This window comes from Musca autumnalis, unplaced genomic scaffold, assembly GCF_047663935.1.
Source record: "Musca autumnalis isolate F117 unplaced genomic scaffold, ASM4766393v1 scaffold_2, whole genome shotgun sequence".
Lineage (NCBI taxonomy): Eukaryota > Metazoa > Arthropoda > Insecta > Diptera > Muscidae > Musca > Musca autumnalis.
Window position 1 is genome coordinate 115,176,862 of NW_027411755.1, and position 25,483 is coordinate 115,202,344.

The following is a 25,483-nucleotide window of genomic DNA, read 5'->3' on the forward strand; positions in this document are numbered from 1 at the left end:
TTTTCGATAATGGGCAACATTATTAGGTTCGTAATGATCCCACAAAAATATATGCTGATCGGTTTATTATTTTTCAAACTACAGTGGGTACCGTAAACTGCTTTAGTAAAAACAGTGCTTTATAGGCGGGCATTTGTAAGAAAGATTTTTTCAAAAACAAAAAAAAAAAAAATAGAAGGTAACTCAAGGTTTAATAGATTTCTTAAACAAATGAATGAAAATGGATTCTTATAAGTGGCCATAACCCATTAAAATAGCTTTACGTGACGCTACACAACATTTTTTAATTTCATGATTTTTGGTCAAGTTGGGCCCCCTCCCGAAATGAAATCCTGCGTACGTCCCTGCTTGGAGAATTTTAAATTTCTGTGCCAAATTAAAAATACTCTATCTTAAATATTGCGAGCTGTATCTAGATTTTAACAGACGGCGACATGGTTACATACTTTATAGGGTCTCCGACGAATATTTGTATACGATTTTTCATCATATATATAAGCATTTGTTGTTGATTACTGAATAATTATCTAGAAGATAAACAAAAACGTTTTCCAAAATAAAAACTACCGAACTTTTTTAGTAGATTTTTATACGTTCCACCATGGAGGGTTTATTAAGGTAAATATGTATGTATATTTACCTATAAGGTAAATATGTATGTATATTTACCTATAAGGTAAATATGTATGTATATTCTTGGTCAAGGTAAAATTATGAGTCGATCTATGCCTGTACGGTACCACCCCAGTTGAGGTATTTGGAAGTTTTTTTTAGCTCATAGGAAATTATTGGACATTTGGGGTGCTAAGTGGCCAGAAAACTTCTCCACTACAAGTTTTGGACATGTGTTCATGTTTTGGTATAGGTCCCACATAACGGTATCACCCGATTTCAGTTATTGTGAAGATTTTTCCACATTTTCTTTCTGAATTTGCTGCAATTTGGAATTTCAAAGTAGTCAAAAAAACTTCTCCACAAAAAATTGCAGATATAGGTCTACGTTTTGGTATAGCCCCCATATAACGGTACCGCCCGAATTCAGATATTTTGAAGTTATTATTTGCATGTTCGGACTAAATTTGGCATTTAGGATTCCTAGTGGGCAATACATAAAACTTATAGACAGAAATTGACATTATATATTCAGAATTCTCCGGAATCTATATATGTATTTGCACTTTTTGTTTATTATACCCTACACCACCTTGTGGTAAGGGGTATTATGTCTTTGTGCATTAGTTTGTAACATGCAAAAGGAAACGAGATAGACCCATAGTTCCTTTTAGGGATATACATAGAATCACTTTCTGAGTCGATTGACGCATGTCCGTCTGTCTGCCCGTCTGTCCATGTATTTTTGTAAACAAAGTACAGGTCGCATTTATTGTCCGATTCGCATGAAAATTGGGGAAGATAGGGACGAACGCTATTTATTTTGGTAAAAATCGGTTCAGAACTGGATATAGCCCCCATATATATCTTCGCCCGATTTAAGGCATTTGGTGCACGAAACACGCTATATATGTCCGATTTCAATGAAATTTGGAATTTGCGACGGAATTTAGTCTAGAAATAAGTGTGCCAAATTATATAGAAATCGGTTCCGATTTGGCTATATAGCTCCTATATATATTCTCGGCCGATTTTAGGTATTTGATGCACGAAACGCGCTATATATGTCCGATTTCAATGAAGTTTGGAATGTGCGACGGAATTTAGTCTAAAAATAAGTGTGCCAAATTATATAGAAATCGGTTCAGATTTGGATATAGCCCCCATATATATTTTCGCCCAATTTAAGGCATTTGGTGCACAAAACACGCTATATATGTCCGATTTCAATGAAATTTGGAATGTGCGACGGAATTTAGTCTAGAAATAAGTGCGCCAAATTATATAGAAATCGGTTCAGATTTGGATATAGCCCCCATATATACATATTTTCGCCCGATTTAAGGTATTTGATGCACGAAACACGCTATATATGACCGATTTCAATTAAATTGGGAATGTGCGATGGTATTTAGACTAGAAATAAGTGTGCCATATTATATAGAAATCGGCTCAAATTTGGATATAGCTCTCATATATATTCTCGGCCGATTTTAGGTATTTGATGCACGAAACGCGTTATATAAGTCCGATTTCAATAAAATTTGGAATGTTTGCCGGGATTTGGGCTAGAAATAAGTGTGCCAAATTATATCGAAATCGGCAGATTTGAGGTATTTGATGTTACTTAAATCAAAGTAGCATCTGTTGCTCAACTGATGTTGTTTGTTGTGTTTATGGAGGTGTCGTGGTAGACGAAGTCTTTTACTTCCTCAAAATTATGGGAACCAACTGTCACTGTTGGTCGGAGCTCTATGGACCCTTTGCTCGTCGACACCATCAACTTGGTATTCTCGCCGTTTACCGCCAGACCCACTTTAGCAGATTCTCCTTCGACCTTCTGTCGTTCTGCATATCTTCGGTCTTCAATGGTAGATTTGACGGGCTTAAAGCCGCATTGGTATGATCCAATTATTGACAATAGGCTTTAGTCGTTCGCACAATATCCCTGACGCTATCTTGTAGGCAATAGGGAGAAGACTTATGCCCCTATAGTTCGAGCAAACAGTCTCGTCTACTTTCTTGTGGATAGGGAACAGGGTGTTGAGGTTCCAATCGTCGGGTACTCGTTCTTCCTGCCAGGTGGTGCTAACTAGCTGACGAATACAGCTTATCAGCGCGTCGCCTCCGGTTTTGTACAGCACGACTGTACAGCACCTCATCTTGGCTGGGTGGTATACATGCAAGACCATCTTCTGAGGTTGGATTTGTGGTATGTTTGTCGTCTTCGCTACCAATAGTTTTGGATATGGAAAGAGTTCCATATCCTGAGCACACTATTTGTATCAGTAACCAAATTATCTTGCTGGAGGATGTGCCTGTACCAAATCCATCAGTTTGATTTTTCACTCTTGGGTAGAATTTTCGGATTTTATTCTCCCGCTTTTCCATTTCTCTCGTTTTCCTGTGGAAATCTCTCTTCTTTTCTCCCGATACCTCTCTCGTGCTATACGCGTTGTAACTGATTGTAGAGTGCATATAGTGCTATATGCCGCATTTTTCTCTTCGGTAGCAACACGACACTCCTGGTCATACCATGGATTCCTTGGTGGAGGTCTCTGAAATACAAGTATGGATATTGCGTTTGCATGGGGTGGCAATACTTTGCCATTGTTCTGATATTTTATCGGGACGAGGAGTGCTTTAATTAAGCAATTGGACTCACTACCAATATGCTGTGGCTATCTGTTGTAATTGCAGCTTACCGATGTCTAACTTTCGTATTGTATCAGTTCGTACTTTATTTGCTACATCCAACACGTTCAATGAATGACTTCCATCTACCACAACGTGATCAATTTGATTTCTTGTTTTCTCATCCGGAGTTGGCCACGTGCCCTTTTGAATGTCGAGATGATTAAATCTGGTGCTGCTAACTACCGTTCTACTACCGATCGTTCCGTTGTCAGATATTACGTTATTGAGACTGAATTTTCCGACTGTTGGACCAAAAATTTTCTCGTTTCCAATTTTGGCATTAAAATCGCCTAGGCATTAAAATGCCATGGGCAGGGCAACGGTCATATGCTTCTTTTAAGCGCTCTTAAAATATATCTTTGGTCTATTCGTCTTTGTCTTCAATGGGAGCATGAGCGCAAATAAAGGTGATGTTGAAGAATTTTGCTTTTATTCGATTTGTAATAAGTCTTTCATTCACAGGGGTGAAGCTGGGGACCAGATGTTTTAACCTCCGACCATCCGCAACCAAACTCATGCTTTATGTCATGACAACTATAATACAGTGAGTCACCTTTAAGTGTTGTGTTGTTGTGACGCCTTTCCCAATCCATCTTATTTCCTGTATGGCAGTAATGTCGGTGTTGTACTTTTGAAGTACATCTGCCAACTCTTAAACTGCACCTTCTCTGTAAAGAGGTGTAGATTCCAGGAAAACGTTTGCGGGGTCGTCAGCTTTAGAGGGGTTTGGTTTTGTTTTCCTTTGTTTCTTCGTTAGTAACCCTCCCAAAAAAATGCTTCCTACTATCTTTTTTCTAGGGGAGGGTTTCTAACCCGACGCCCAAACCCAAATTTGTATCGTTATGTTAGCTCACTGCCTTTAACGGGTAGCTCCCCAAGTAACACCACGGGAAGGTCAGTGTCCACTTGAGATGAGAGCCAAGGATGAGGACCAAGATAACTCATGGGCTTTGCCATGTTAAAGCCCGTCAGGGACGTTGCTTGGTATCTTTCATCCCCTACGTCCCCGTGGTGCTAGTTTTGTATTATTTTCAAAATTTATAAATTTCAACTTAACTCCTTTTTTAGTTGTTGGCCGTGATAACCTATATAAAATTCTTCGTAATCAGTACCTTTCCAGCAATTCGCCTTCATATTTTATTACATTGCAGTTTTCTTTGAGTTCAAATAAAAATGATGGGAATAGAGGAAGTGTCTTCTGCGAATTTTTATTTATTATTGTCATGAAGAAGTACTTTCTTTTCCATAGCTTTTTCATTTCTATTTATATCAATGAATATACCAATCGATGGCGTTAAATTCTACGAAATGTAAATTTAAGATTGATTTTAACAACAAACATACGAACAATAAAGTTACGCTTAAAAATTAACGAAAGTAATTTGCAGCTTTTCCTGGGAAACATTTGAAAATGACTTTTTAGTGTTACATCGACTTTGCCGCTTACATGAAGAATAGAACTGAGAATTCAACAACATTTTCATAATCTGATTGAAAAGTTGTAATTGATTTTTGATTTTATTTGTTTCATTCATGTTTCTTTAAATTATGTGCGAAAGTTTGTTTGCTATCGTCGACATTGTTTTTTTTTTTTTGTCCAGCGTCCATTCACCGAACAATGTGGTCATGTTCTGTCATGTCCTAGCAATTTTTATTTCCAGTCAATTCAATTCTTATGCTGTGGCTATGCTAATAACAAGTTCTTCATTTTTTCTTTCTTTCTTTTTTAATATTTTGTGTCCTCTATCATCATCTCTGCCGTGGAATCCAATCAACCGTTCAGTCGTGTTCAGTAACTACAACAACATCTTCAAGAACTCCATTGATTTGGAACCCCACCACCACCAGCACTTCCACCACAACAATGGGCAATAGCCAGATGAAAACGGCCGCAGATGCACCCCTAGGGGATGCTGGTGGTGGAGTCGAAGTTGGTGGGGGTGGTGGCATGTCTTCTTCATCGTTGAGATCCTCTGTGAAAAGTCGACGAGGCAGTCGAGTAAAAGTTTTTGGTCTTCTGGGTCAGAAGAAAGCATCAAAGGAACCAACAACACCAACAACGCCATCGTCCGCCACAGCACCACCACAATTCGGTGTTGCAAATGTGGCAAAATCTCGAACATCAACTGCCAGCTGTATTGAAATGATTGACGAAGAGGAACGGGCATCTATGGAGCAAAGTCATGCCGCTGTTATACGCCAACTGGAGCTGGAACAAATGGAAATGCGTAAGTAAAAGTAGTTGTTGTGATTTTTTTAAACCAACATTTCATTCCCCATCCTTCCAATGACCGTTCGGTTATTGGTACAAATTTAAATTAAAAACTTTTATATAAATTTACTACAAATTGTTGTTGTTTTTGCTATTTTATATCCTTTATTATTTTTATAAATAAACTTAAAGACGTTATTCCATCCTTCTATCCCGTAATCCCAACCATCACCATAGCCCTGGTAAAATATTCGAAAGCATTTTTTCTACAAAGAACCAAAAAACTTGTTGATGTTATTGACTATAGCTCCCTGCCAAAATAAGTAGCTTCGGATTTCTCTTTTCAACTACTTTTTCCTTTAACTTTGAAATATTTTACTTTGGTTTTCTTTCTCCCCCTTACTCTTCAGTTTCCATTTATGTAGTGCATTCTCAAAATTAATAAATTTGTTTAGTTTTCGGTTTGTTTGCATTCAGCGATTTCATTCACTTGACTCGAACAGTGATGCTTTTTACAATCGGAATTTTATATTCAAAAAAAAAGTTTCCATGGAAATATGTCTTGAAAGACACAAAGACCTGCAATGTTATTGCGATAAATACCTGGAAGGGTGTTCAAAAGAAGCTTTGAATAACTTTTGTATGTCATATTGAATCATTGTTGTACCAGTAACGTAACGCAGAAAAGATGTTGTTCAAATTGTTAAAGATCTTCAGTGGGGAGGGGGAGTTGAAATTTGCATCAATGAAAGCGATAGATATGAGTTTTATTGCAGCGTAAAAAATGCTGGAGAAGGATACCTGAGAAAGCTAGAACATTAAAATTTTGTATGTGGGTCAATTTAAGGTTTTTTGATAATTAGTTCTATAAGGCCAACCCCTATATGATGAAGTTCTGAAATTTAGTTTTAAAGACAGCAAAAACAAAAGCAGCACGTTTTACAATAGTTTCAAAAAAGTTGTGATAAAAAGAGTTCTTAAAATTTTTATAGAAACCGTTTGTTGCTGTTTGCTGTTATAAAGGGTTATCCATTTTGTTGTTTCATAAGTAAGCGCAAATAAAACACATATAAAATATTTTTTTCATGATATTTATTTTTTATTATAAAGTTTGAACGTGTGAAACACTACATCATTTAAATGACCTCCACGCGAACTGTTGCAAGCATTGATTCTTTTGAGGTAATTTTCGACCACTTTTTGACATATATTGGGCGGTATCTCAGCCATAACTTGATAAATGTTGGTTTTTAAGAGCTCATGAGTTGAACGTTTATCTGCATAAACAATGTCGTTCGCGTAGCCCCATAAAAAAGTCTAATGGTGTCAAATCGCATGATCTTGGTGGCCAGTTTATATCGCTACGACGAGAAATTACGAGGTCAGGAAATGTCCCTTGCAATAAAGTCATATTCGCTCGAGTTGTGTGCCATGTGGCACCGTCTTGTCGAAACCACATATTCTCCAAGTCGTATTCTTCAATAGCAGGCAAAAAAGTCGGTTATCATATGGCCATAACGTTCCGAATTGACTGTGACAGTCGTTCCATCGTCGTTTCCGAAGAAGTAAGGTCCAATCACACATTCGGACCAAAGAGCGAACCAAACAGTGACCTTTTCTGGATGATGTGGCCTCTCTTCAATTACTTGAGGATTCGCAGACATCAAATACGGCCAAATGTGCTTCATTTCTAAAGAAAAATTGGTCAAAAACCACGAAAAATCAATTAAAACAAAAATCACCATTTTTGTAGTATGTTTCGATCATTTTTATGCGTTGAGTGATAGTTAAGTGATCCATTTTCGTCAATGTCAGACTATCAACTGAAAAGAAAAAAATTGGTTTAACAACTCAGTTTAACAGATGTCGAATTCCAGTCCCATACTTTTGAAACCACAGAATGGATAACCCTTTATTATATGTTTATGTGTTAGTTTTGCTTCTTATATTGGCTTCCTCATGCAACGTTGGACCTCTCTCCATATCATGAAGATGACTCCCACGGTAGCACCAGGAATGGAAAATTCAGTACAATAGTACTTTTTCAGTACCATTTCACTACAAAAAGTACCGAAGTACCCCCGCGACCAATACAGTACCATTTCACATACTCTAGTCTAGAAAAATTGTATGTGGAACTAAAAATGCAAAATTCAAGATTAAAATTGCTAGAAAATTTAAAAATCTGGATGTATGTACCTTCATGTTGGAAATATACCAAAATATGAACCGATATTGACCATTTTCTTCGTGGAGCTCTTTCACCCTTTGGTAATCCGAAATTACAGTCACTACGGTAGACTAATCATTTAAAAGACTTAACATCGAGCGGTATCGAAGTACATTGCAATATGAGAACCTGCAATACCTCTTTTATAGGGGCTATATTAGTGCTGGTGAACTATCGATAATCTGACTTTTGTTTCGATTACTGACGAAAATCAAAGTTTACATGGGCCACCAAAACATTTTTTGGACTATGTGTCACGAATTATTTAAAAAAATAATTTGTTCAGAGCTCAATATAAACAAGACTTTACGACAGCGATCAAAACGATAGTCGGACTATCGATAGTTTGTCAGTTCTAGGCTATTTAAAAAGTGCACCTATACCCACATTTTTATAGGAATGTTTTATACCCATATTATACATTTCTGGGGGAATTTTGTAGCCCCAACGAAGACTAAATACCAAATTTCAACAATTTGTGGCTCAAACCTTCAAAATACAGAAAATTGGGAGCTATATCAAAACGTGAACCGATAAAGCCCATTTTCAATACCAAACTTTCTAGGAGTAATGGCAGCTTTTGTACCAAATAAAAAAGCTCCATATTAAATATTGAGGGTTGTATCTTGAATTCAACAGACGGACGGACCTGGTTTTATACTTTATAGGGTCTCCGACGAATATTTCGATGTGTTACAAACGGAATGACAAAGTTAATCATACCCTTCAGTATGGTATAAAAATATGTAGCATTTTGCAACATTCTTCATACATATAAGCCTTTGTTTTTTTTACTGAATAAAAAAACTTGTATTTTTCCTTAACAAAAATACCTTTTCAATGAAAAAAGTACCATTTTAGTACTTTTCGAATTTTCCATCCCTGGGTAGCACCCGAGCAAGTTCTACAAGGAGAGCATGTCATTGTGTTTCCGTACTGAAAGAATCGTTGTCTCTTCATGCAGATGGTCCACTGTACACATGAGGAGGCAATTCTGACAAGTTTGAATATTATTTTCATCGTGTTGCACTTATATTCACGGACCACAATGGCGCCACATAGTTTACGCCAGACCGCCCTATTGCGATATATGTTGTCAACAAAGTTTCTTTGTCTGCACCTCCAAGTGCTGCCGTCTAGGAACATAAGGTCCATGTTTCTACATCTCAACTAGTCGCAGATTGCTGTGACATGGGCAGACAATGGAACATAATTACGAATGTAACCCCTAGAATTTAGGGGCAGTTAGAGATCGGACTTCGGTTACCATCGATCTGGGCATCCATGCGGTGAACAGAGTGGCAGTAGATTTAGTCCCGGATATTTGTACATTCTTCGCGCGAAAAAAGTGATAAGACCAGTTAAATACACAGAACAAAATATTTCATGAATTTTTCCATATTTTCGTTCATGATGTAGTTTTTTTCATACTGTGCAGGTAGGTCACAAGATACATGTGCAGTTTCTTATATCCATCCGAAAGCCACTATTTTTCCAAAAATATGTAAGATTTTCATGAGATGAGAAAATCACTTTTCTATTTTTCCCTGTATTCCCATTATTTGATCTCATATTTCCTCTCTTGTTTGGTAAATACTCTCAAATTTGTTCTCTCTTTCTTTTGAATGTTCTCATCGTCTCACCATCACATTGACACTGTATCAACAAACCACAACACAACAACCTGACTTAAATACACCTTAAAGGTTTACGCTGAACTACCACCGTCGCAGCTACTAACAAACCAAACACCTACACGGCGTTTGGTTTCAAAAAAAACAAAGTGATTGGCTGTACGATATAGTTCTCATGTACAATTCTTTAATAAAGGGTGATCCATTTAGAGGTTCCTACTTTCTTTAAAGAAAAAACACAGAAAAACCAAATTTAATGGGGAATGTTAATTATTATTTCAAAGAACATTCGATGACATTTATTTTTTGCAGATTATGTCTAAGAAATATTGGCCAAGGCTACGTCTGAGACGGTCCATGCGTTGAGTTAAATTTTCAATGACTCGTTCAAGATTTTCTACTGGTAACTGGCGAATGGAACGTCTGATGTTTTCCCCCAAAACCAGAATCGATATAGGCGCAATAACGGCCGCCATTGAAAATGAAGTCCTAACCGACATTATTTTGAAGAAATAGGGTCCGACGATTCCACCGACCCACAATCCGTTATTTTTCCTGGATGAAGTGGCAGCTCTTGAATCTCTTTAAGTTGCTCTTCTTTCCAATTGTGGCAATGTTGCTTCTTTACATATCTATAAAGCCAGAAATGTGCCTCATCACTGAACAAAATTAGGCTTGAAACACACTCCCCACATAACGCGAATTTTCGTAATAAAGTTGGACGATTTGTAAACGTTGCACGATGGGGCCAATGGCAGGTTTTTGAGGCAAAAAGTCATTTTTTCAATTCAGCGATTGAAATCAAATAATAACGGAATTATATTCTTAACACTTTCAAACCTCCAAAACCAAAAAATTACAATCTGGCAACGACCCACGGCGACATGCTAAGCTGTCAAAGATGTCATAATTATGACTCCGTTTATTTCTGATATTCAGTCGTAATTAAACAATTGAAGTATTTTGGCGCAAAAACCTGATCTGTTGATATTATCTATTTTTTAAAAATGGAAAATACGGGTAATGGTATGTAAATTAAGATTATTATTAAAAGTGTAAATGTAATATTTGATGTGGTCAATAAGTTGTTGTGTCAGTAAGTGATCGTTTTTGATGTAGTCTGTGGTATCGTCCATGTGTTCTTTGGAGTAGAACTTTCGACTTCAGGGAGCTTTCTCGTAAAAATATGTATCTGGTGAAAGGTGACAATGTCGGCTAACAGATTTTGAAAAGAATGTTTGCGTATACTTGCGAATAAAAAAATTATCAACTTCCAGATTTCGTAAAACTTAAAAATTTAGATCTTTTTAATTTTTGGTTGGAAAATCAGCGAAAACCTAAACACCTTATAGAATGAATTTCTGCAAAATTTAATCGAGGTGTCAAAGACACCTTCATCACGGAAGTTAAAAAGCAAATTTATAATATTTGTGCACGCCTTAACCAAAAATGGATAATAAATTGGAGCTCAAAAAGTCGTGTATTACAATTTGAAAGCTTATGGTTAGCTAGCAACACAGTATTTACACTAGAACATGGTAATGATAAAAAGAAGAGAGGGCGCCCTAATGTGGATTATAGTGAAGGAAGAAAGCTTGCTTCGGAAGTCTGCTATGAACACGGCAACAGTACCAAACCCTTGATTCATGCCGCCTCTGTTTCGGACAATTTGTCAAAAGAAAAATATTTAAACTATGTTCTTAGGGAAGTTCGGTATCAACCAACTAAATTGAGAAAACAATTAACTTCGACAGAGAAAATTTATGAACGATATATCCAAATCTGAACCGATTTCAATATGATGTCTCTCAATAATGTTTTCTAGACCAAATTCCGTCACACACTTTAAATTTCATCACGATTGGACATATATAGCGTGATTGCTGCACGAAATACCTGGCATACTTTTTTTTCTAGACGTAATTTCGTCACACATTTTAAATTTCATCGAAATTGGACAGAGTTTGAGTGTTTGTTGCACGAAATACCTCAAATCGGGCGAAAATATATAAGGAAGCTATATCCAAATCTGAACCGATTTCAAAATAACTTGGCAAACTTATTTCCAGTCCGAATTCCGCAACATATTACAAATATCATCATAATTGGACAGAATTTTCGTGTTTGGTCCATCAATTATTTGAAATCGGGCGAACATATATATGAGAGCTATATCTATATATGAACCGATATCAACCAAATTTGGCAGATTAGCTTCTAGGCCGATTATAAACATCTGCACGGAATTTTGAAGGTCTAGCTTGCCCCTGTGATTTTTTGCCTCAAAAACATATCATCGGCCCCATCGTGCGTTGTAGAGGCGTAAACTTTTCCCTGATAAAATGTCAAACAGTACTAAACAAAAATAACATGAAAACGTGACACGACTCACGTGTGATCTGTCAAAAAGAGGTTGAAAAAAGTACCTCTTGTTGGATCACCCGTTATAAAGGCAATATCTAATATCTCAACCTAGCGCTTATAGACTAAACATGTACATATGTATATTTGGTTCATATTGTTCTGCTATGCCCACAAAAGACGATAACAACTACAGTGAAAATCATTAGAAGAAACGGTAAATTAAAATAATACAAAAATAAGCAAGGAGGAAAATTCTTGAAAAGTGGTTTTTGAATATTTGTAGGAAGAGACGGCATCCAAAAACCAACTTCGACATCAACAAAAGATAACCCAAATATGAATGGCAGGAAATATCCCCCCAGAGGAAAATGGCAACCCTACATATGCAAAGTGGTTGTCCCCAGAAAACGTTAGATGACAGCCTTATCCCTAGGACAGGTTACAGTATACCAATCATCTACTTAGCTGCAATTTTAAATGATTAACGAAACTGAAACTAAGCTATGCTTTGTGGAAGTCCTAAGCTCCCAAGAGGAGTAACAGGAGAAAAACCTCGTACGACTGGCGTCAACCCATATAATTGATTATACAACGTTTCAAACATGGTCGAAGGGTTTTCTGTTTGATGTCCTCTAACAACGTGGAGTACTTGATAGTATCAACGACTTTTGATAAGTCAAGTGTCACAAAGAGTGTTCTGTCGCACAGTTTGTTCTGGTTGAATCCTCGACTGATATGTGTGAAAATGGCTAACGAAATTAATGCTGGTGATCGGCAACCGGGCAGCTATTTTGATGCTGTCGGTCTGTACGATTCACCTTTGTTTGCATCATTGAATGGCTTTACTCAAATTCTGGTTCACCTAGCTGTTTCTGTATTACCATAAAGACTCCGTCAGGTCCCAACGCTTTAGACAATTTAGCGTTCCTAATTACATTTACATTTATACACTGTAAGTTTTGATAGTTCCTCCTCCGCAAAAATGGGACGTTGTACTCTTCTTCTCGCCCTGCCACTTACGGTGTGCTCGACAAATTGTCGATTAAAATAACTTGCACACCTCTTCGGATAAATCAGCGTTACTTCGCCAAATGTGACTGAGGTCCTATCATTCTTCTTCCTATGGTTCGAGAGCGACTTAACCGATGCCCACAAATCACTTATTTGAGCTTCAATATTGAAATTTGTCAGATAATTTAGCTACTTGTTCCGCTTGTGGACACCGACCAACCTGTTAACTTGCAGTGTCAGTTACCAGACACTGGGTTCACCGGTGTTGGTTTGACGAAGCTCATCACGTTCATTTCCTGGTCCCGCCGACTCTGCTACGAAATTTGGTATCACTTCGGGTATTTAAACAGCAGGTATATATGCTAACGGCTGCAGAAGTGATAATGTCTCGCAACGTCGTTTCTGCTAACCGAACATCAGACGGGTTGGGCTGATAGATCTCTGACCAGTCTGGGGGTGGAGGCAAATATGGCGAGATGGTCTGACCCAAGAGAAACGACGGATTGTCAGGCCAGATGACACGATGGTTATATCTAGCGAACTGACACTCTCCGCTATTCTGTCCAGCCAGCGCCTGGTCATTACCTAAAGCCAACCTCATTATTTGCAATAAAGTCTCATAAGACTACAGTTATTTATTGGAGGGATTACAGCTACTTATTGGAGGGATGTATATGTTGAGTAACTCTACATCGACAGTTGCACACCTGACAACTATTTCTAAAAGCGTGATAGTTCTCTTCAATATAGACTGGTGTAACAGGGAAGCTAGTCTCACACCACCAGTTCTGGCGGGATCCTTCCTCAGTATACTCTAACCATCACAACGCTGTAAACGGCATTTATTACTGAGCTTGGTTTTTTTCACAGCCGCGACTACGGTATTCTATTTCCGACATATATTGTATCTCATCGAATTCAGAATGTGCTGATGAGTTTTCCTACATCCCGACCCGGACCAAAAGAATCCGGTGATGGCAACACAAGAAAAGAAACAAACGCAAGCATATGCACACTTCACATCCGTATTTTGTATGGTTCCGGGTCAATCCTGTGTCGAAGAACCCGCCGTTGTGTGAAGCGGTTTGATTTGTAGATGTTGTAAATTAGTACACAAAATGCAAGACAATTTCTAAAAGTTACTGATTTTTTTAACACAGATTTTGGAAGCACCCAGGTGCATAGTAGATATAATGATCGTTAAAGATGAGGAGCCTCCGTGGTGTAATAGTATGCACAGAACAGGCAACATTAAATTTTCAACAGTGGCAAAGTACACCTCGTTGTAATGTTGGCGACATTTCCTGAGTATTTCAGACATGTAAAACTTCTCTACAAGTGGTGTTTTAAGACACGCCGTTCGGATTCGGCGATGAACTGTAGGCCTCATATCATTGAGTTAATGTGAATCGGGGTGCACTCAATGATATGAGAGAAGTCTTCCTTGTCCCTTCTGGACATTTTTATGGGAAGAAGTATGTATATACATATATCGCTATGGTTGAGAAGTGGTAGGAAGGGAATGGTTCTTGGAAATCAGTACGAACATACTAAATTATACTAACTAAAATGATCGTTGTAGGTCTGCACTGATAATATATGGGATAGGCCAGGAAAATCCGGACCATATGGGTAAGAAAAGTACTAAATTTTGTACCATTTTCATTGTGTGAATTGGTAGAACAGAAATTCTGACGTTTGGCATTAGAGTCACTGTATGGATAGGGTTAGAAGGAAAGACGTTTTCTAAAAAATCTGCAACGAGTGGTTTTATCAAAGGCTGAGGTTGTTAGCTCAGCCGCTGCTAGTGTGGACTTAAGGACCCACAATGCGGATGCTGCCGGCTCTGGGGTAATCGGGTTGTTGCTCGCCTATAAGGTAATCGGAGCTGTCGGTTTGTTGACAATCGTCGGGTGTGTTGCTCGGCTCGGTGATAATCTGATGCTGTCGGCTCTTTGACTATCGTCGGGAGTGTTGGTCGGCTCTGGGTGATCGGATGCTGTCGGCACATTGGCAATCGTCGGGAGTGTCGCTCGGCTCTGGGTGATCGAATGTACTCTCTGTAAAGAGAAGAGCCGGGAATGGTTAGACAACAAAGCGAATGAATCGCAAAGATCGAAAGAATCGCAAGGAGTGAACGAAGCGCAAGGAGCGAACAAATCGCAAGTAGCGAACGAATCGCGAGGAGCGAACAAGTCGGCAAGAGTGAACGGATCGCAGGCCTGACGACTATTGCTAGATTCGGTTCAAGTGCTGCGGTCTACGCCACACGTCTTATCTTGTACTTCTTGTAACGCCAGCACTCAACAAACTTGGCGACGAAAACCCAACATCGTATCCCTCTGGCTGTTCGATGTGATCGAGAATTATTCCCAAACATAATTCACAGAATGTACGTTAAAGTTAAAATTATGTATGCATGATGTTGTCATTATGCAGATAGTTGTATTATGTGTGTACTAATAAGGTAGTTTTGTATAGATGAGGGGCGTAATATTTGAGTAGTGGTTCTGCAATGTAGCGGTCACGTTGCAAATCTTACTATAAGTGTTCGAAAATTAGTGGATAGATGATCTACAGACCCTTAACTAATTAAAATGAAAACCGCTTACACCTGAAAAGTTTTTGCGGATTCTGAAACAGCAATGTTCATAGATGAGAAAAATTCAAAAACAAGAAAAAAAGTCGCTGGAGCTATTTTTAAATAAATCGCCAAAGTTCACATTTTTAGGTTTTCAGGATTTTGCTTGGAAACGGCAAGTCCTATCGAAATGGGATTAAAAAATATGTTGTAGCAGTGAAAATTCTCAACAATATTTTCGTCAGTACCATTTCGATAGGACTTTCGGGTTTCAAGCAAAATCCCGAAAACATAAAAATTTGAACTGAATCTGAAAACATAAAAAACCCCTAAAAATGTGACATTTGACTTCCGACGATTTCTTTTTTTGCTTTTTGATTTTTCCCATCTATGAACATTGTAGTTTCAGAAGCCCAGATGTAAGCGCCCTTCATTTAAAGTTAGTTCAGGCGCACTGTGTACTGTGCCGAAGGTAGAAATGGAGGTTGTTTTGTAACGAAATCTATTGGATATTTTACTAGTTGTATTGAGCAAACATAGCACTTCTTATATTTGAAAAACGCGAAAGTAACTTCTAGAAATGTGGGACATTTTTGCATAAAAGTATGATCGTATGATCTTAATGATTATATAAGTTGTATTCCAAGACCAGCAATTTCCAATTTTGTAGTAGTAAAGCATTCCCGTACTCCAACATCTAGCAAAATTTGCCCTTCTCATTTAGAAATAGCGCAGAACAGGAAAAAAAATTATAACGATATGACATGGTAGAACAAATACAAGGTAAAGTTAATACTACAACAAATACAACTCGAACAACAACCACAAAGGAATTTGTTTTTGTTTGTAACGTTACTGCCAGTTGTATTTGTAAACAAAACAAGGAAATGTCTATAAATTATTGGAATTTAAAAAACTAATAATTTTTCACATTTGGTTGAATATTTTGGAAAACATGAATGAAAATTCGTTACATTTTCAGTTTTTATGTTTCCACATCATTCCACTAAATGCATAAATTCTCGCAGAAAGTAGAATTCTTGCAGAAAAGTTTGGGGTCGCTGGAAATTCATAGAAAAAGGAGAAGCTGTTTCAATGTTTTGTTTTAGAAATCAAAGAAGCACATGTTTATTAGGGCTTTATTTTTTTTAAATTTTAACAAAATACCTCACATATTAACAAACGTTGTATCGCCTCTACAAGCGGGGATTTACTGCGCGGCTTATCGTTCGAACTTGGAGGAGGTTACATATCATTGATATGAAGAAGTCTTTCTGGGAAATGGTTTTTTCCGAATGATATATTTTTTTTTCTCAAAAAATATATGTCCCTAATGTACATCGAAATAGAAATAAATGTATAAAATGTCATATGAAATTTGACACTAACGTTACAACCCAGTTCAGTCAGCTGTGTATTGCTGCTACCTTTTCTTATTCTACCATGACGATATGATAAACAAATTCAAATATCCAATTAAATTTTGATTGGTTTTTGGCCAATAAACAAACTGCCATATTTACAAACGTGTTTATCAAACATTTCCCCAAACACTTTCAGTTTTTTGACGTGCTTATTTTGTTGACGTAGTTGTTTATTGAAAATATAACAAGTTTTATTTAATAATTTTTCAAAAAGTTAGTTAAATTTTATTGCCATTCAAAATTTTGATAAATTGCTTATCGGAAAAGTTATTTGTTTTGTGCGAATGACACCATTCTCTTCTATTTTCTGCTAAACAAATTTGGTCAGCATCTGATTGCCTGACACAATGATTTTGATATTTCTGCTAAAGTGTTGGCAAATCGTCGGTGTCATGCTTAAGTGTTCCATATGATATTTTTGTCTTATTGAGATATAGGTGGTTTCCAGGGTTTTCGCGTATGCTCTTTCTGAACTTCTGGTCTGTTTATTCCTACCTGCTACAGTTATCCACGTTTCGGCCAGAAAACATAAGTTCTTTTCAGGAATGAAATTAATATTTTAATAACTTACAAATTTAAAAAAACATTCCAAAAATCAGAGCTTTAATTTTCGATTTCGAAGGATTGAATTTATTGAGGCAAAGATGAGAAAATTTGTTTGTCACTTTGTTCCATGTGACTTACATTATTTTGCATTTGTGTCATAAGTGTGGATATGGAACAAATCGACAAAAATTCAATTTTAAAAAATCTCTATAACTATTTTATTCCAACAGATATTGCTTAAACTTTTGGCAAAGACGTTCTATATACTATTAATAATAAATTTAATCAAATTCATGAATATTTTCTTCAGTCAGCTCCAAGCAGTTGTGACGCAAACATTAAAATGCGATTATCTCAAAACGGGAAAATTGCGTATGGAACACTTAAGCATGACAGCGACGAAATGTTGCCATTTTTTATTTTGAACAAATTTATATGGAAAAGTAAATTGACAGTTCACTCATTTGCCAGTTTTACTATTAAAATATTTCTGGAACGGAGATGTAACGAACACTCTGCATTTGTATTATTTTGAATGTATTGGTTTAACGTTTAAGATTGTAATTAAAATTTCTTAACTATTTTTATAATAATTTCTCTAATTTTATTAATTAGTATTTCCTTCAATCAATCAAATTCAAAAACAGATAAATAAAGCATTGCTTTACTTCGTTTAAGAATTGTTTTCTATGTTTCAGTTGGCTATGAACTTTCTCGAATCTGTGGAAATAGCTAACTTTATTATAGTAATATTTATTAATATTTGCTTACAATGCCACCCCCCCTTACAACCATCAGCAAGTGTCAGCTAATTAAAGTCCTTTTATTCATTTAGTTTTTGGCATTGTTCTACTAATTCTTACTACGATGACGACCACCATATGAAGCAAAAAAACCGACATGCGAATGTTTTCATTTTCTTGTTATGGCAATCTACTTCAGAACTTCTGGCAAACATTTAAACTAATAAATCATGTTTTATGTCCAATTAATTATTTTAGACGTAGCCATGTCAGTTGAGTTACAAACAATTTTTTGCTTTCATATTTAAGCATTTCAATAAAACACTCCTGGCACAGTGATTTGAAAGGGATATTGTAATCAGATTGATCATAGGTTTTACACTAAGCATTAAAATTGTTTCAACATAGATAATTTAATTTATTTTAAGGGATAAATTTAATAAAAATTAAGAGTTCTTTAGTATAAGTTGATGAATGAAATGAAAAGCTCCTTTATGCCGTGTTCATACCAGTACTTTAATTACGTTGTTCGCTCACACAATTACGTACACGAATTAACCCGTTCATACGACATGGCACATAGTACGTATTTTCATGCTGTTTGTTTGTTGATGTTAATGGAAGTTTAAACCAAAATACATGTAAAACTAATTGATATGAACAGGAAAAATAATTGTCCATCATTCAAATATCTATTTAATATTGAATTATATTATTTTCAATATTTTTTCCTATATGAGGAAAAGTCAAAATTTTTTAGTTTCCATGAAGCCAAGGTAATACGCGAATTATTGTAGTTTACCAGTAACTATGACTATTGCTGGATTAATTTAGATGTTTTTGTACAAAGCTCAAAAATTTAGCAAAAAAATTTAATTTACGTGGTAGTTACGACCGCGTAAAGGAAAAAAACATAGGTAAAAACACGTTGAAGCTAAACAGGTTTTTTACAATGCTATTCGATTTCTGATTAAACCATTCAAATGACGGACATCTGTCCAAAGTAAAAGTAGGAGAATACAAAATGAAGATTACACTTCTAATGTATCACTTTCCAAAATTTCCACTGCATCCACCTTTTATGGATGCTGACATTTTGAAGCCGGATTTCAGGTGTTTTTTTTTTTTATGTAGCTGGGACGCGCATTCGGATATTTCGAAAAACCAATTATAGGATTAAAGAACTCGCGATTTCGCATAATCTGAGTAATCTACTGCCAAAGGCCAAAATTTAGTGCGATATTTTTTCTAAAAAACCTATTTTTTGGGTACAGTATTTACAATATCGTTTTGAGTGTGCTGGTACCCCGCGATATTTTAGTTTTTCGACGATTCGGATCATATGAATCACAGATCGTAAAAATCCATCTACTAGAACGGCGGAAATGGCTACTGCAAAAATTGAAAAATTTGCGAAAAATATTTTTCAAAATATCGCTGACTAATTCGCGTTTTATGTGGATCGTTTCCATTTCAATGAAGAAAGTGAATCATCACTCGCGTTTGTGCGAAAACAGCGGTTTGAAAAATTTAGTGGCATGGGAGCTGTATCCGATTTATCCAAAAAATACTGTGTGATGCTACATCCACGGTTCTTGATGGATTTTATTGAAATATGTTTAGATCGATGTATTTTTTCACGGTTGATAGTGAAATCGGATGCGCATAAAAAGTGTATGAACTTTGTGCAAAATATAAGCGTTACACAGTTTGTTGCGCACTAAACTGCGGACGATGCTACATCTTAGCGGCGAAAGTAAATCCTGGCAAATGTGTACAAATTAAAAGAGAAGAATTCGCTGTATTGGTAAACCGCATGCGCATCAAGTGATTTTGAGGATTTCGCGATTTACACGCATTTCAAAATGAACATTACCCGATACAATTTTATTTCAAGATTATACCCCATTTAAAGGAACCCAACATTTATTTGAAAGATATCCATATCTTCTGCTAGATGTTAGCGTCTTTTCGAGAAGTGATTAGAATAAAAAATGTGATTTATTGCGTGAAATTTAACTAAAATAGAAGAAAAACTCCGACCTATTTTTCTTACATTTTGTTCTACTAACTCACAAAATAAATTTTAATAAATATTCTCTTACAAAAATTTTATAAATTTCCTCAAAATTTTTTTTTTTGTTTTTTGCTATAATATGCAATCCGCTAAACGGATTTGTATAGTTTTGGTTTCATTTGAATCTTCGCGATGTTTAGATTACGTACATATTTTTATATATTTTTCAGATGCATAAACAGCTTGAATTTTATTAGAACAAGTTGTAAACTACCAATTGTTTTGAATGCTTTCCTAATTTCCGCGAAAATTTACAACTTTTTCACTAAAGTTATGGGACCTCAGTAAACATATAGTATGTAGGGAGCCCCTAATTAAGAGAGTTTCTCAATATAATGATTAGAGTCTTTTAAAGATTTTTTTCTTTTTATCAGAATTGAAACCGCCATAACTTTTGCGCGCAACAACCAAAATTAGTATCTCGAACAGATTTAAGAATGGGATTTTTTCCCAATCTATGTACCAAAAATCTTTCATGTAGCTTAAATTTTTTTTAAATTTTTTTTTTCATGGAAAACTAAAAATTTTGTCTTTTCTTCATATACTCTTTAAGTTTTGGTGTTTTCAATATATTTTTAAAATTTTTTATTTTTATTTATTTATTTCAAATATTTATTATAATAAAAAATTACAATAAAATTATATAAAAAATAGCACTAGCATCTAAGGCTATCGGCAAATAAAATTTTTTATTTTCAAAATTAACGAGAGATAGACTTTCAGGCAGGCACTTGATTTTAGTTTCTAGATTTGTACGCGAATTTCACACAATGAACAAGAAATGCAACTGCAATGAAAGAGAAGACAAAATTTACTATGATTTTAATGTATACAAATTAATGTATACAAATCACGAACAAAAATATCCCTCATAGAAATAATGGTTTTAGACCCCATGTATGTTTGGACGAAATTCGTTTCAGACAATTTGGAGTCGATTTAGTCATGTCCGTCCGTGTGTCTGGCTGGTGCGCACGAAACATCTCGAACGGATCAACCGATTCGAACCAAATTTTGTTTACCGTAATATTTTGTCCAAACTTAGTTTAAGTTCGAAGATATCGGTCCACTCCTTAGGGTACATCCCCCACATATGTTAAAAATTTTTCTGTAAAATGGAGTATCGTTCACACTCTCGAAGGGAGCAATCGATTTGGTCCAAACCTTGCACATCGTATTATTCATTCCAGATATAGATCGGGTTCGAATATGGACTATATCCATCCACTTCTTCGGGTAGCTCCCACACAAAATTCAGATAAAGTGAAGTTTAAGAGCTCCACTCGGATCGTTTTAAATTTTTTTCAGTAGGTTGTCCTTGCGGCTCCCTTTACGATGGTACAATTTTTTTCATGCGCAAGTCCATACTTCCTGAGATATTGGCATAAAGGCTCCAAGAAACGCTGATGGCACCAACCAAAATGGAAAATCCGCAAGATAATCCTCGGAGGGAGTTTCTGATTGGTGCAAACTTTACACATCGTATTATTTCATCCAGTCAGGTATCATGTTGCAATATGGACTATATCGGTCCACTCCTTGGGGTACCTCCCACACAAAATTCGGAAAAAGTGAAGTTTAAGAGCTCCTCTCGCATCGTTTTGATTCTTTTTTCAGTAGGTTGTTCCAGCGTCTTCATTTACAACGTTAAATTTTTTCAGGGTTTAAGTCAATACTTCCTGAGATATAATGACCCAAAAAGCTCCAAAACCCTGCCGGCATATACTAAAATGGCTATTATGTCAGATAACTCCAAACTTTTTCAACAATTTCTTTCAAACTTAGTTTAACGTAATTAACCGTAATTCGAGTCCTTTATGAAGAAGTTTGGCTACTAAAAATGTTTAGCGTATGTTAATGATTGGTATAGCCCCACATTATGTTACCTACAGATTTAAAAGCAAACTCGTGATACAAAATCAATATATTTTATATACGGCATAATTATTGAGCTTGGTTTGGTTTTTTTTTGTCTGAGGCTGAAGGTATATCTCCGTCAGCACAGCTGACAGATACTTTCTTACTTATTTTTAATTACTTTCTCGTTGGAATCGAGCTTAATGACTGTTTATTTTTTGCAAGTGAAAAGGAAAAGCCGAAGATTCGAACGCACAAAACCACCACTATGTGACATGCATGTTCGCCGTTGGTAGAGCAGCTCATCAGACATATCGACTGTGGAGTGGCTTCTCTGTCATCGAAATGTTCTTCTTTCATGACAAACGCTTATCGCTTCCTTTGAAAGTAATGAGTTTGGTTCTGAACGCTAACACGTCGTGACAATACCTTTTTTCCTGTGTTTTTTCAAGGAAGTGGGTTCAAACCCCAGCCTAACTCAGCTGATTGTTGTTGTAAAAACAAAAAAACAAAAAATCGCATTTGAAAGAAAAAAGTTCGATGACAGAGGAGCCACTCCGCAGCCGATATGTCCGATGAGCCGCTCTACCAACGGCGAAACATGCATGTCACATTCACTTGCAAAAATAAACGGTCATTAAGCTCGATTCCAACGAGAAATTAATTAAAAATTAATATTAAAAGTGATCTTTGCTCTAATAGGCAAAATTTTCAAATATATATTTACTTTTCATTCGGATTTAGCAGTTTTTCTAAATATGTTTGTGTTTTTAATAAATTATTAAATTTTGTATTTTTCCTGTCTTAATTAATTTATTTCGATAAATACTCTCATTTGTTAGAGATGGGGCATATATTATCATCGTTCGGACAGTAATTTAAATTGAACAATGTTGTTGTTCGCTCTCAAAAATTTGTATGGAAAATTAAGTAATTAACTCCATTAAAAATATGTTTGTACCAATTTTTATTTTGATATTTGTTATTTCATTTATTAATTTCGAAATTTAAATTATATTTAAATTATTAAATTGGAGATTGTATATTTTTATATAATCCTGCACTATAAGAATTAATTTCTTGTTGTGTAGGTTTTCAATAAATAAAACCTTCCGATTTTGGTATTTTGAGGATTTTAGCTTCAATTTTTACCGAATTAGCTGTAATTTGACATTTAAGGTTAGGTTATTAGGTTATTCTTCACTGAAAATTTTCAACATAGGCCCAGGTTTAGGTATAGCCTCCACAAAACGTTACCTCCCGATTTTGGTATTTTGAGGATTTTAGCTACAATTTTTAACCGAACTGACTGTAATTAGACATTTAAGGTTCTCAGGGGTCACCACACTTATCACCAAATATTGTCAACATAGGTCCATGTTTAGGTATAGCCGACATATAAGTAAACCTCCCAATTTTCGGTATTTTGAGGATTTTAGCTACAATTTTGAACCAAACTAGCTGTAATTTGACATTTAGGGTTAGGTTTTTAGGTTCTTCTTCACCCGAAATTTTCAACATAATGGCACCTCCCGATATTCGGTATTTTGAGGGCCTAAGTATAATTTTAATCGAACTAGGTGTAATTTGACATTTGAGGTTCTTAACGGTCATAACGCTTTTTTACCCAAAAATTGTCAACATAGGCCCATGTTTAGATGTAGCCGCCATATAACGGTACCTCCCAATTTTCTGTATTTTTAGGGTTTTAGCTAAATTTGTTTACTGCACTACCTGCATACACGAAACACGAACAAGAAACTTGCCCTCAAAAAATTTTCAACATAGGTTCAGATTTATGTATAGCACCCATATAATGGTACCTCCTGATTTTCGGTATTTTGAGGGTTTTAGATACATTTTCTGACTGAATTTGGCATTTGATGTTCCCTGCAGTTTCGAAACTACTCCAGCAAAAATTGTCGACATTGATCCATGTTTCGGTATAGCACCCACATAATGGTACCTCCCGATTTTAGGTAATTTCAGTGTTTTAGCTACGTTTCTCTAGCTGTCACAAAACTTCTCGAACAAAAATTGTCAACGTTTTGGTATGACCCTATAAAAAGGCTTCAGGTTTATAAGTTTTTATCTACATTTTCGGGTAAGATTGGATGTCTGTTGGCATATATGATTCAAAATGGATAAACCCGTCTCTATGAAAATTATGAACATTGCCCAATATTGTGGTATAGTCCCCATGTAACGGTACCGCACGATTTTACCGAATTAGCTAAAATTAGGCATTTTGCACTCACAGTGCTTAAAAAACTCTACATAAATTTGTGAAAATTATTCCATAAATATTAAGAATATCCAAGGTGGAGGGTAACCTACTGTCGTTCCAGAGAGACAAATACAGCAAAGCGCAAAAATCTTTGATGTAAAGAGCAGAAACTCATGTTGAAGAAAATCCCTATGTTTCTATGGAATATAGGGGCATTGCCCCTATGAGAAAAACGGCTCGAAGGCGGTGTGAAATCTGGAGCTGAAGCTACTTAGCCAATAGCCATAATTAACAAAAATAGATTGGTAGTGATGGTCAAATAACGGAGATATCGCAATAGTCGGTAATACATCCCATTTTTCCATTTTTTTTTTTAATGTTCCCAATTACGTTAAAAATTTGTGAAATGCTTGCGATGCTGAAAAAGACGCTGCGATATTCCAGTTTCCAATTAATGAAATTTTATTTCCATGTCAGATATTTCTGCTTCTGGTGGACATATTCCAAGGAGAGTGCTTGATAGTGAAACTAAACTATCTGAGCATTAAATTAACACAAAAGGTGGCATTTATGGTAAAATATCAGAGTTATTGCAAAATACGCTAAGCTTCTATTTGGTTTATTGAAGACATGCACAAGAAAAAAATATCAGTCGGCTTTGCCTATGTGAATTTAAACTTTAATCTACGGACAGATCGATCATTTGCAACGAATTCGCGAAAGTTACAGACTGTTTTTAATGACTCTGCCTGTGAGAATCCTATTTGTTTTCTACAAATATTTATTCTACAATATTTATTCATATCAAAAAGGCTTTAGTAAACTGTTTTCACTTTTTTCGAACAAAAATACGCGTTTTCGTTATCAGGACAATATTCCGCAAATGGTACTGGCGTGGTTTTTTTTTTTTTTTTGGTTATATCCCTATTAGACACAAATGTTGAACTTTTGTGGGGAGTACCGTATGGAGAGGTCCGATATGGACCATTTTAGAAATTAAACTAAATTTGGACAAAATATTAGGGGATCCAAATTTGATTGGCCCGTTCAAGAGATATCATGCATACCATTTTAGTGACATTTTTTAAATAATGGGGGGAAGAACCGGAAGTTTTGGACCGGTATTGCCCATTTTCGAACTGAAATTAAGTTTGGACAGCTTTGACGATGGCCAACTTTTGGATCAAATGGGTTGATCAGTTCGAGAACTATCGTGCTCTCCAGCTACTACATATGGTGCCATAGGGGTTTTTACACCTTTCGGGCTG

At 36.0% G+C, this 25,483-nt stretch overlaps 1 protein-coding gene across 16 annotated transcripts in view; it reads left to right on the top strand.

The window, feature by feature from the left end:
- The window catches only part of capu (formin protein cappuccino), a 259,823-nt gene that overhangs the window by 17,310 nt on the left and 217,030 nt on the right, over window positions 1–25,483 (top strand). For all 16 annotated transcript variants that reach the window (XM_073969023.1, XM_073969026.1, XM_073969010.1 and 13 more), the window contains exon 2: window positions 5,093–5,537. In XM_073969023.1, the coding sequence (XP_073825124.1) occupies window positions 5,174–5,537 (364 nt within the window). In that variant the 5' untranslated portion in view covers window positions 5,093–5,173. The remainder of the gene's footprint in view (window positions 1–5,092; window positions 5,538–25,483) is intronic.